The sequence below is a fragment of the Eucyclogobius newberryi genome, unplaced genomic scaffold (genome assembly GCF_026437365.1).
Source record: "Eucyclogobius newberryi isolate DKJ021-1_F unplaced genomic scaffold, fEucNew1.0.hap1 SCAF_21, whole genome shotgun sequence".
Taxonomy (NCBI): domain Eukaryota; kingdom Metazoa; phylum Chordata; class Actinopteri; order Gobiiformes; family Gobiidae; genus Eucyclogobius; species Eucyclogobius newberryi.
In genome coordinates, this window is record NW_027315846.1 from 28031915 (window position 1) to 28044302 (window position 12388).

General features: G+C 43.3%; 1 protein-coding gene across 1 annotated transcript; it reads right to left on the reverse strand.

Annotated features, from left to right (window-relative positions):
* Positions 1-11047: 11047 nt before the first annotated feature.
* On the reverse strand, positions 11048-11552 carry id3 (inhibitor of DNA binding 3). Its single transcript, XM_072457805.1, has one exon. The coding sequence runs from the start codon at positions 11507-11509 to the stop codon at positions 11063-11065; it is 447 nt and encodes a 148-aa protein (XP_072313906.1). The 5' UTR covers positions 11510-11552; the 3' UTR covers positions 11048-11062.
* Between the last annotated feature and the right edge of the window lie 836 nt (positions 11553-12388).

The following is a 12388-nucleotide window of genomic DNA, read 5'->3' on the forward strand; positions in this document are numbered from 1 at the left end:
TATTTTTTATTATCTATTTTATTTTATTTCATTTCCCCCCCTCCATTCCCTATTAAGATAGGAGAGGAGTTTTGTTAATAAGAGTTTTTTGTTTTGTTCATAAGAGTTCTATTAAGAGTGTGTTTTGAAACTTCCTATAATCTGTCCTTTCCTCCTGTTTCTATTGCAGTGGAACAAACGAAATTTCCCCTTGTGTGACATTAAAGGATTATCTTATCTTATCTTAAAATGGAGTGGGACTACAAAATTACCCGGACTACTATAGAGGTCATTCACGTGACGTCACACGACAGCCCTCACGCTCCCCCCACACTCACCCCACGCTCCCCCTACGCTCCTCCAGGCTCCTCCAGGCTCCTCCAGGCTCCTTCAGGCTCCTCCCGGTCCTTTTGGCCATGATGTCCATCCTCAGTGCGTGTCCCCCCTTTACAAGCCCATTCTATACCACAGTCTGTCTGCTTCGATTTACGATGAAACACGGTTCAAAGAGGCCCAAAACTTCATTAATGATATCGCACGTTTTACTATAATCACAATGGTGAAGGTTTATGTGGCAGTGGAGTGCAGCAACCGGGAAGATGAACGGAAAGAAGTTCTATCCCAATACCGAGAAACACGGAAATAAGAGCGCGATATAATTACCTCTAATCACACATGGGTGAAGTTCATTTTGACAAATGTTCACGCCTTTTAACTGAAAATCCAAGGTGGGAAAAAATAAAGTATGAGGTGTTAAAATACTGGGTTCCACCTACAATTGCCGACTCCCTCTGGGGTTTAGGGCGGGGTCATCATACAATTTTTTACTTGTCTTGACATGAGGTATGTTTGTACCAAGTTTCATAAATCTAAGACAAAATTGGTCCATCAGTGTAGATGGCACTAGCGAGTTATTTTGCTACTGAAATTTTTTTTGACACGAAAAAACTAATTTTTCACCGATCCTGAAGTATGTGTCAAAAAAAGTTTTCGTTAATGTTCAGGGGGTCAAAATTGGGGTGGTTTGGGAAAAAAATAAAAATAAAATAAGAATGGAATCGTTTTTTTTCCACCATTTTTTTCGGAAATAAAAACTCAAGCTAGAGTCATGTGATTTTGTCACATTGTGCCCGCTCACAACCTAATCTGTTATAAATATTTTCAATTGTCTACGATAATTAAATCGTCTTTTACAAATTATTAAAAATCAAATTTGGAGAGGGCGCTAGAGAGCCATTTTATTAGCTAGCCACTACATTTGCATGTTCAACTTTGAAATCTCCCAAAACGCTACGTCAAAACTTTCCCCCCAAAAAATGTGTAAGAAATGTAGACATTTTTTAATATTTCCAGAAATTGCGATTTTGTTTAAAATTCACGATGACCATACCATAAAACGTATCAGCTTCAGAATTCAAACACTACTTTACTCATGGGTTTTGTGTCTTGTGGCCAAGTTTGAAGTGATTTCCATCAAAACTGGAAGAGAAAATGCCAAATGTACGACGAGGTCCACTTTTGTCAGTGCCGAGTTTATCCAATATGGCCGACCACCTGTATGACTTAGGGCGGGGTCTCAACATTATTTTTTACATGTCCTCACATGAACTATTTTTTGGGGTGAGCGTCGAATTTTTACAGCCACTTTTTTTGGCGTCGGGCTCCCATTGGCCCCATGTTTATTTGATTTTTGAGGTGGCGCTACTTAGCCGTCTTTCAATATTTTTTCACGAAACCTTCACTCAAAATTAGAACTCGCGGAGTTCTAATTTTTGATACCACCCACGAGCATATACGTCTTTGTTTACTACTTGATTTTGGCGTTTTTCCATCCTCCGGTCGTCCTTTGGCTCGGGCCTAATTAACAGGACACAGAATACTCCAAGACTCCTCTTAATAAGGTCATTCATCTTTTATTTGTTTACTTTTGTTTCCCGTTTACAGGATCAAACTACCGTTATAAGCCTTTATGTTAAGTTTATTCATGTGCTTTATTCCTATGAACTATTCCTATTGTCATTTACATTCATAAAAGATACAAACACATGTAAATCACAATCATGAACAATATAATTAAATACAATTAAATATTGCATGACAGATCATTGATTATTTTAGTTTGTTCTCATTTGATAATAATCTGGATACAAACCAAATTATATTCTGTAAATAAATCAAAAGCTAATGACAATACAATAAAGTCAACTATGAGGGTGACGACCTTTGCACCTGCAAAAAGGCAAATTTTGTTGTTTAAATTGGACTTTAACATTGTTCTAATGTAAACAGACCGTTTCAAGTCGACATATTCCAAAATCCCGCACTTTCCCGTAATCTGCTGTGGGCGTCGCCAAAGCATTGTAACCAGGACGTGATGCGGAAGTCGGCCATCTTGGCCCGATGGCCAACTTCCTGATTGAGGGCGGGGTCATAATATCATGTTTTACATGCACATGAACAATTGTTTTTTTTTAAAGAGCATCATATTTTTACTGCGACTTGCCCCGGGCCCCCATTGGCCCCGGGCCCCCATTGGCCCCATGTGAATCCATTTTTGAGGTGGTGCTACTGAGCCGTCTTTCAAGATTTTTTCACGGGGTCTTCACTCTCGGAACTCCCGGAGTCCTTCGGCTCAGGCCTAAGAATAATTGCGCTGATAATCGCGCTCTATAAACGGCAACGCCAATAATATGTGCGTCAGTAATACTTTTCTGGAATATGAACAGAAGAGTGACACTTTAGAATGAGGCATAGACACAATACAACATTAAGCTTTAACCCTAATCTTAACCCTTGTAAATGATGATTAAAACGATGAATGCTTTGCATCTATGTCTTATACTAAAGTAATACTCACATAGCTGTTCAAATCATTGCCAAATTAAAATTATTTGATCGGCAAAATTCCAAACCTGTTGATTAAAATAATGAGACTGAACAGCAATGGCCTCGATGAAGTTCAGTGTTTTACATGAGCTGGACTTCTGTAACGCTCAAGCCCGAGGAGAGAGAAGCTCTAAAGCAGAATTCTAAAGACCCCCACGCCTGCTGCAGATACTCCCATCCACCACAAGAGGGTGCTGTTCCATCACATACACACCGCTAATGAGCACCCCACATGCAGTACTACATGCAGTACTACATGCACAGTACTACATGCAGTACTAAATGCAGTACTACATGCAGTACTACATGCACAGTACTACATGCAGTACTACAGTTCCACGCCATTTCCATGGCTTTGCACTTGAGGTTTCCAGGATGATGTGTATATTATTCTGAGTAATGAAGAACCGTCTTGTGGATGGAAAATGTGCATCAACGCACAGGAAACTCCCTTTGTCTGATTTCCAACCTCAAGCATCGAGCGCACACTTCCTGTCGGCAGCATCGCACCGCAAGTGGAATATAAACCCAATGTGTTCCTGTACTTGTAATGAGATACTTTTGATCTACAGTCGGTCAAAAAATAAGAGGAAAAGTATGGGCTCTGACAACTAAGTACTTTATAAAACGTTTCGTTAAAAAAAAACGTTAAAAAAAATTCTTTTTAGTACTTTGTACTTGAGTAAAATGTTACTCAAGTACAAAGTACTTAAGTACCAGTTCTGAAGCAATCATCAGTGACAAGTGAATAACTAGGAACTTGCTTTGATGTGAAGGTGCAACATGAAACAACTGCACACTTCACACCTTTGATACTACAGTACTTCTGCAAATGCTAGCTTTAGTGCTAATGCTAATGCTAAGAAAGACTGGGTTTCATTTCTAGAGCACTTTAGAAAGCTCGACATGGACGAGAAGCTGAGACCGCTTTAGAACTCACACTGGAGGAAGTCGTGAATGCATCTGTGACAGAAGGGCCCCGTGCTCACGGGCAGGGCCTACGGGCCCCGTGCTCATGACAATCAGTCACATCCAAACTTTGAAATCTGCAAAATGCCGACAAATTTAACGTACAAGTAAATTATCTTCAACTCAATGAATTTGCAGTGTACAATATTTATTTATGAAACATTTTAATTATTAGAAAAATGACAGACAGAAAGTTGGTGGCATGAACCCTTCTGGCTCTGCAGAAGAACATAAAGCATTAATTTGAGTTTATAAAACTCAGGGCAGCGTTTGTGGAAAAAGCTCCTCCACAAACATCACAATTAACCCGAGACTCGAGTTGGGATTCACAAACATCGTGATCGTGACACTATCACTCCTTTAAGTACATGATCAGAAATACTATCACTCCTTTAAGTACATGATCTGAAACACTTTCACTCCTTTAAGTACATGATCAGAAACACTCACACCTTTAAGTACATGATCAGAAACACTCACACCTTTAAGTACATGATCAGAAACACTTTCACACCTTTAAGTACATGATCAGAAACACTCACACCTTTAAGTACATGATCAGAAACACTCACACCTTTAAGTACATGATCAGAAACACTCACACCTTTAAGTACATGATCAGAAACACTTTCACACCTTTAAGTACATGATCAGAAACACTCACACCTTTAAGTACATGATCAGAAACACTTTCACACCTTTAAGTACATGATCAGAAACACTCACACCTTTAAGTACATGATCAGAAACACTCACACCTTTAAGTACATGAACAGAAACACTCACACCTTTAAGTACATGATCAGAAACACTTTCACACCTTTAAGTACATGATCAGAAACACTCACACCTTTAAGTACATGATCAGAAACACTCACACCTTTAAGTACATGATCAGAAACACTCACACCTTTAAGTACATGAACAGTCGAGACGTTTCACCCGAGCGGATCAGACTGGACCAGAGCATCAGTCCCACTCCAACCTTCAGAAATCAGATGGACAGTTCATGGTTCTGAACTCTGAAGTGTGGAAACTCCTGCCATGGACACAATACATGATACTTTTGGAGAAAAGTGTCTGACCCAAACGATCAAGGACTGAGAGAGGGACAGACATCAGGCAAATGGAGAAAATGACATTGACTTTGGACCAAACGAGACTCTTATTGTGCCGTGATTTAGTTTCCATTCATTTTGAATCAATGTCTGTTTGTGTTCCATATTATCCTCTCTGGTCCGTTCTGTTCCATTGTTTATACCTTTATTTTGAAAATTGCAAAAGAGGAAAACAGAAGACATTCAGACACATTTCTCGATGCGTTTGTTTAAACCAGTGAAACTCTATTTTGTTATGCAAGTAAAAGTATAAGTAGCACATTAAAAATCTACTTCGATAAAACTTTTGAAGTACAAATTTCAATAGAATTAATTTCCTTCTTTTTAGAATTGTTGTTTGTTCAAAGCCAGAACCACCAAGTACAGACGGCTCTCAAATGTAGTGAAGTCCATGTACAACGCATCCACGGTGAAATGTACAGTACTTTTACCTTTGTACCATGGTACTTCCCCCCGGCTGTAGCGCAGGCGAGGGGGAGGAGTCTGCTGTAGCGAAGGCGAGGGGGAGGAGTCTGCTGTAGCGCAGGCGAGGGGGAGGAGTCTGCTGTAGCGAAGGCGAGGGGGAGGAGTCTGCTGTAGCGCAGGCGAGGGGGAGGAGTCTGCTGTAGCGCAGGCGAGGGGGAGGAGTCTGCTGTAGCAAAGGCGAGGGGGAGGAGTCTGCTGTAGCAAAGGCGAGGGGGAGGAGTCTGGCTCTGCTTGTTCTTCTAATAATAAAAGAACAGAAGCGAATGCCAAAGGCTGAAATACTTTGGTGGGGGGCCGGCCCACTCCAACATGGCCCGTGTGGGTGGGGGGCCGGCCCACTCCAACATGGCCCGTGCTTTAGAGTCCACTCGTCCAAATTAGCCCCAGAAAAAGTCTGCGGTTCACGGCGAGGGAGGCTCCTGCTCCTTCCTTCTGTGCCTCCTTGTCTCCTTTCCTTGGTCATCTCCTTATCCAAGTGCGTTCTACCAGAGGTGGCGCTCTTGTGCTCTTCCCTGGAGTGGAGCCATGTGTCCCCTCCTGCCCCTGCCACGAGAACAAGAGCTTTAATACATTTGAAGTGCCATCATTTCCTCTACAAACTCAAGATCCTGTCACGCTGCAGTTTAGAGCTTTAAGACCACGCCCACAAACGCCCAGCACAATGACACTTGATTTAGACTTCAAACTGTGACCGGCCTCCTGCTGGTGCCAGAGTCAGGACTAAACATGGACCGGCCTCCTGCTGGTGCCAGAGTCAGGACTAAACATGGACCGGCCTCCTGCTGGTGCCAGAGTCAGGACTAAACATGGACCGGCCTCCTGCTGGTGCCAGAGTCAGGACTAAACATGGACCGGCCTCCTGCTGGTGCCAGAGTCAGGACTAAACATGGACCGGCCTCCTGCTGGTGCCAGAGTCAGGACTAAACATGGACCGGCCTCCTGCTGGTGCCAGAGTCAGGACTAAACATGGACCGGCCTCCTGCTGGTGCCAGAGTCAGGACTAAACATGGACCGGCCTCCTGCTGGTGCCAGAGACAGGACTAAACATGGACCGGCCTCCTGCTGGTGCCAGAGTCAGGACTAAACATGGACCGGCCTCCTGCTGGTGCCAAAGTCAGGACTAAACATGGGCCGGCCTCCTGCTGGTGCCAGAGTCAGGACTAAACATGGACCAGAGGACCGGCCTCCTGCTGGTGCCAGAGTCAGGACTAAACATGGACCGGCCTCCTGCTGGTGCCAGAGTCAGGACTAAACATGGGCCGGCCTCCTGCTGGTGCCAGAGTCAGGACTAAACATGGACCGGCCTCCTGCTGGTGCCAGAGTAAGGACTAAACATGGGCCGGCCTCCTGCTGGTGCCATAGTCAGGACTAAACATGGGCCGGCCTCCTGCTGGTGCCAGAGTCAGGACTAAACATGGACCGGCCTCCTGCTGGTGCCAGAGTCAGGACTAAACATGGACCGGCCTCCTGCTGGTGCCAGAGTCAGGACTAAACATGGACCGGCCTCCTGCTGGTGCCAGAGTCAGGACTAAACATGGACCGGCCTCCTGCTGGTGCCAAAGTCAGGACTAAACATGGGCCGGCCTCCTGCTGGTGCCAGAGTCAGGACTAAACATGGACCGGCCTCCTGCTGGTGCCAGAGTCAGGACTAAACATGAGCCGGCCTCCTGCTGGTGCCAGAGTCAGGACTAAACATGGACCGGCCTCCTGCTGGTGCCAGAGTCAGGACTAAACATGGGCCGGCCTCCTGCTGGTGCCAGAGTCAGGACTAAACATGGACCGGCCTCCTGCTGGTGCCAGAGTCAGGATTAAACATGGGCCGGCCTCCTGCTGGTGCCAGAGTCAAGACTAAACATGGGCCGGCCTCCTGCTAGTGCCAGAGTCAGGACTAAACATGGGCCCGCCTCCTGCTGGTGCCAGAGTCAGGACTAAACATGGGCCGGCCTCCTGCTGGTGCCAGAGTCAGGACTAAACATGGACCGGCCTCCTGCTGGTGCCAGAGTCAGGACTAAACATGGACCGGCCTCCTGCTGGTGCCAGAGTCAGGACTAAACATGGGCCGGCCTCCTGCTGGTGCCAGAGTCAGGACTAAACATGGGCCGGCCTCCTGCTGGTGCCAGAGTCAGGACTAAACATGGGCCGGCCTCCTGCTGGTGCCAGAGTCAGGACTAAACATGGACCGGCCTCCTGCTGGTGCCCAGAGTCAGGACTAAACATGGGCCGGCCTCCTGCTGGTGCCAGAGTCAGGACTAAACATGGGCCGGCCTCCTGCTGGTGCCAGAGTCAGGACTAAACATGGACCGGCCTCCTGCTGGTGCCAGAGTCAGGACTAAACATGGACCGGCCTCCTGCTGGTGCCAGAGTCAGGACTAAACATGGACCGGCCTCCTGCTGGTGCCAGAGTCAGGACTAAACATGGGCCGGCCTCCTGCTGGTGCCAGAGTCAGGACTAAACATGGGCCGGCCTCCTGCTGGTGCCAGAGTCAGGACTAAACATGGACCGGCCTCCTGCTGGTGCCAGAGTCAGGACTAAACATGGGCCGGCCTCCTGCTGGTGCCAGAGTCAGGACTAAACATGGACCGGCCTCCTGCTGGTGCCCAGAGTCAGGACTAAACATGGGCCGGCCTCCTGCTGGTGCCAGAGTCAGGATATATGACTGAAATGATTTTCTTTGCTTCTCTCTTATGTCTTCAACTGTTTTGTGATTTTAGTACATTTCCTGTTGTGAAGCACTTTGAATTGCCTTGTGTACGAATTGTGCTCTACAAATAAACTTGCCTTAGCAGCAGCATTAGCAGCATTAGCATTAGCAGCTGCATAAGGATTAGCAGCGTTAGCATTAGCAGCGTTAGCAATCAAAATTAAAAACACAAAAGGTTTATTGCCATTGAACAGAATTAACAAACATAGGAACTTCCTTTGGTGATTCGGTGCAACATAAAGCATTAGCATTAGCATAAAGCATTAGCTACAGCATTAGCAGCAGCAGCACCCTGGTATGGCGCTGTGATTAGCGGCTCTGAGTGCGCTGCACAGTTAGCGCGAGCGCTCACAAACACTTCCGCTGAAGCATGAGGCCGTGGTTTGGGACGTACCGAGACGCTGTGGTGGTCTAAAGACAGAAGTGTGTCCCCTCTGAGGACAAGCCGAGCGTCACGTCTGCTGCCTGGACAACAACATGCAAAACATCATCATTTCATCAGTTAGAGATTATCCTTAAGCCAAACTATTACATTACTAGTGCCGAAACCTTTGGAAATAAAAAGCATGAGAATATGAATATAGAGTTTTATTGATCATCCAAAATAGTTTTTTTTTGACATTCTGATATAATAATGCCACTGCTATAAAAGGCCCTTTCATGTATTCCACAGTCTTGAGAGAGAACAGTTTTCAAAACTCAGTTCGTTTAAAAGTTGAGTCACAATTAGTGGATTCATTGTTGCTTTATTCAAATGCATAAAGTGTGAGAAGATTCAGGAAAGTGACGTACAAAGTGTGGCATTAGTTTTGAGCGCGTGATGTTCAGAAATATGGAGAAAATCTATGTTCTAGTCCAGCCAATGTGTGAAGCCACTGTGACTCTGAAGAGGAATGAACCTTAGAATGTCACGTATGTGGGAAAAACAATAGCACCTTTTAATTCACAAGGTCATGACATTATGACATTATGATGTTATGACATTATGACATTACGACGTTATGACATTATAACATTATGACGTTATGACATTATGACGAAACGTTACGACGTTATGATATTATAACATTATGACATTATGACATTATGACGTTATGACGTTATGACATTATGACGTTATGACATTATAACATTATGATGTTATGACATTATGACGTTATGACATTATGACGTTATGACGTTATGACATTATGACGTTATGACGTTATGACATTATGACGTTATGACGTTATGATATTATAACATTATGATGTTATGACATTATGACGTTATGACGTTATGACATTATGACGTTATGACATTATAACATTATGATGTTATGACATTATAACATTATGACGTTATGACGTTATGACATTATGACGTTATGACGTTATGATATTATAACATTATGACGTTATGACATTATGATATTATAACATTATGACGTTATGACGTTATGACATTATAACATTATGACGTTATGACGTTATGACGTTATGATATTATAACATTATGACGTTATGACGTTATGATATTATAACATGACGTTATGACATTATGATATTATAACATTATGACGTTATGACGTTATGACATTATAACATTATGACGTTATGACGTTATGACATTATGACGTTATGATATTATAACATTATGACGTTATGACATTATGACATTATGACGTTATGATATTATAACATTATGACATTATAACATTATGACGTTATGACATTATGACGTTATAACGTTACGACGTTATGACATTATAACATTATGACGTTATGACGTTATGATATTATAACATTATGACATTATGACATTATGACGTTATGATATTATAACATTATGACATTATAACATTATGACGTTATGACATTATGACGTTATAACGTTACGACGTTATGACATTATAACATTATGACGTTATGACGTTATGATATTATGACGTTATAACGTTACGACATTATACGTTATGACGTTATGACATTATGACGTTACGACGTTACGACGTTATGACATTATAACATTATGACGTTACGACGTTATGACATTATAACATTATGACGTTATGACATTATGACATGATGACATTATGATGTCATGACATTTTGACGTTATGATATAACATTATGACGTTACGACGTTATGACATTATAACATTATGACGTTATTACATGTTGACATTATGACGTTATGACATTATAACATTATGACGTTATGACATTATGACATTATAACATTATGACGTTATGACATTATGACATTATAACATTATGACATTATAACATTATGACATTATAACATTATGACATTATGACGTTATGACATTATAACATTATGACGTTATGACATTATAACATTATGACGTTATTACATTATGACATCATAACATTATGACGTTATGACGTTATTACATTATGACATCATAACATTATGACGTTATGACGTTATTACATTATGACATCATAACATTATGACGTTATTATATTATGACATTATGACATTAGGACGTTATGACGTTATGACATTATTACGTTATTACATTATAACATTATGACGTTATAACATTATGACGTTATTACATTATAACATTATGACGTTATGACATTATGACATTACATTATGACTTCATAACATTATAACATATGACGTTATGACATTATAACATATGACGTTATGACATTATAACATTATGACGTTATGACATTATAACATTATGACGTTATGACATAATGATGAAGAGGGCCAAATCCAGATTTTTTACTGGACGTACTATACATATTACTGTAGATACCACAAATAATACTTTTGTGCAGCTCAAATACTATTTCTGAGACTAGAAACTGTATATTTTCAAAGAATAGAATATTTTACACTTGAATTTCAGAATTGTTCCTTTTTTTTCCTTCAAGATTTAAAACATTAGCGTTCCGCTTCGCTGCCGGTGAAAGTGAACATAAGTTACGTATTGTCCACACTCTGTCCTGAGCAACAGGAGGACTTTTCTGAACCAACAGAGAGTGATCTTTGGTTTGAAATTGGTTGACGCTTCACCTGCTTGACCTGCTTGACCCGCAGCGTGTCCTCCGCGTCCAGTGCGACCTGCAGGTCACAGATGTAGTCAATGACGTGCTGCAGGATTTCCACCGGGCTCACGGACGTGTCCTGCGGGATGCTGGGCACCAGCGCCTTGAGCCGGGAGTAACAGTCGTTCATGTCACACAGCGCGGCCCCGGAGCTGGCCCCGGGGCTGGCCCCGGAGCTGGCCCCAGGGCTGGCCCCGGGGCTGGCCCCGGAGCTGGCCCCGGAGCTCCGGCTGCTGCGGCTGATGCTCAGGCTCTGCTCCGACACGCAGCACACGGACCGGTAGCAGCTCCGCACGGCGCGCACGGGGCTCAGCGCTTTCATGTTCCCACGGGAGAGGACGGGAGAGTGTACGTCCTGTGCGTCCTATGCGTCCTATACGTCCTGTATGTCCTGTGTGTTCGGCGGCTGCGCGTGTGTCTGTCAGAAGCGCGTGCAGTGGGTCTTTATAAGCGAAGCTCACGGACACGCCCACTGCCTCGCGCAGAGCCGGGATTGGGCCAGACACAGAGCATCCCCAGCGCTGATTGGCCCGGGATGCTGCATGGAAGAAGTCCTCAGATAAACATTTTGCCTCTTTGTCCCGTTTGATCGTTTTATAAACTTTAAAATTGAACTTCCTGGTTCGACTTGAGCACCAACATGACTTAAACAAACTACTTCTTATTAAACAAAGGCCTGAATCCATCTAACATACCCAACATTTATGCCCAAAGTGCTTCAAATGCATAAATCATGGAAAACAAACTATACTATATACTAGATAAGCACAAATATAATTACAAACACAAGTTGTTGAAACCCAATGCAAAGTTATGTGTTTTAAGAGCAGATTTAGATACATTTCTTCAAGAGACTAATGACATGATTTATTTATTTTCAACATCAGACTTTCTGCTCCATGTTGGCGTCTGCTTTAGGACATAAACTCTGTGACTAAATACATCGACTCATCCATGTGCCAAATGTGGGAGATTGGATTTGTGGGAAATTAATGAGGTCAAATATCCAGTCCTTCTTCACCACAACTGTCCGATACAGCGACTGCATCACTGCAGCCGCTGCACCGATCCAACTGTCAATCTCACACTCCATCCTTCATCACTCGTGAACAAGACCCCAAGATACTTGAACTCCTCCACTTGGGGCAAGGACACCCCACCCACCAGGAGAGGACAAGGACTCCCCACCCACCTGGAGAGG

Excerpts from the sequence above, each read along its gene's own strand:
- id3 (XM_072457805.1), bottom strand. The coding sequence starts at position 11,509 with ATGAAAGCGCTGAGCCCCGTGCGCGCCGTGCGGAGCTGCTACCGGTCC.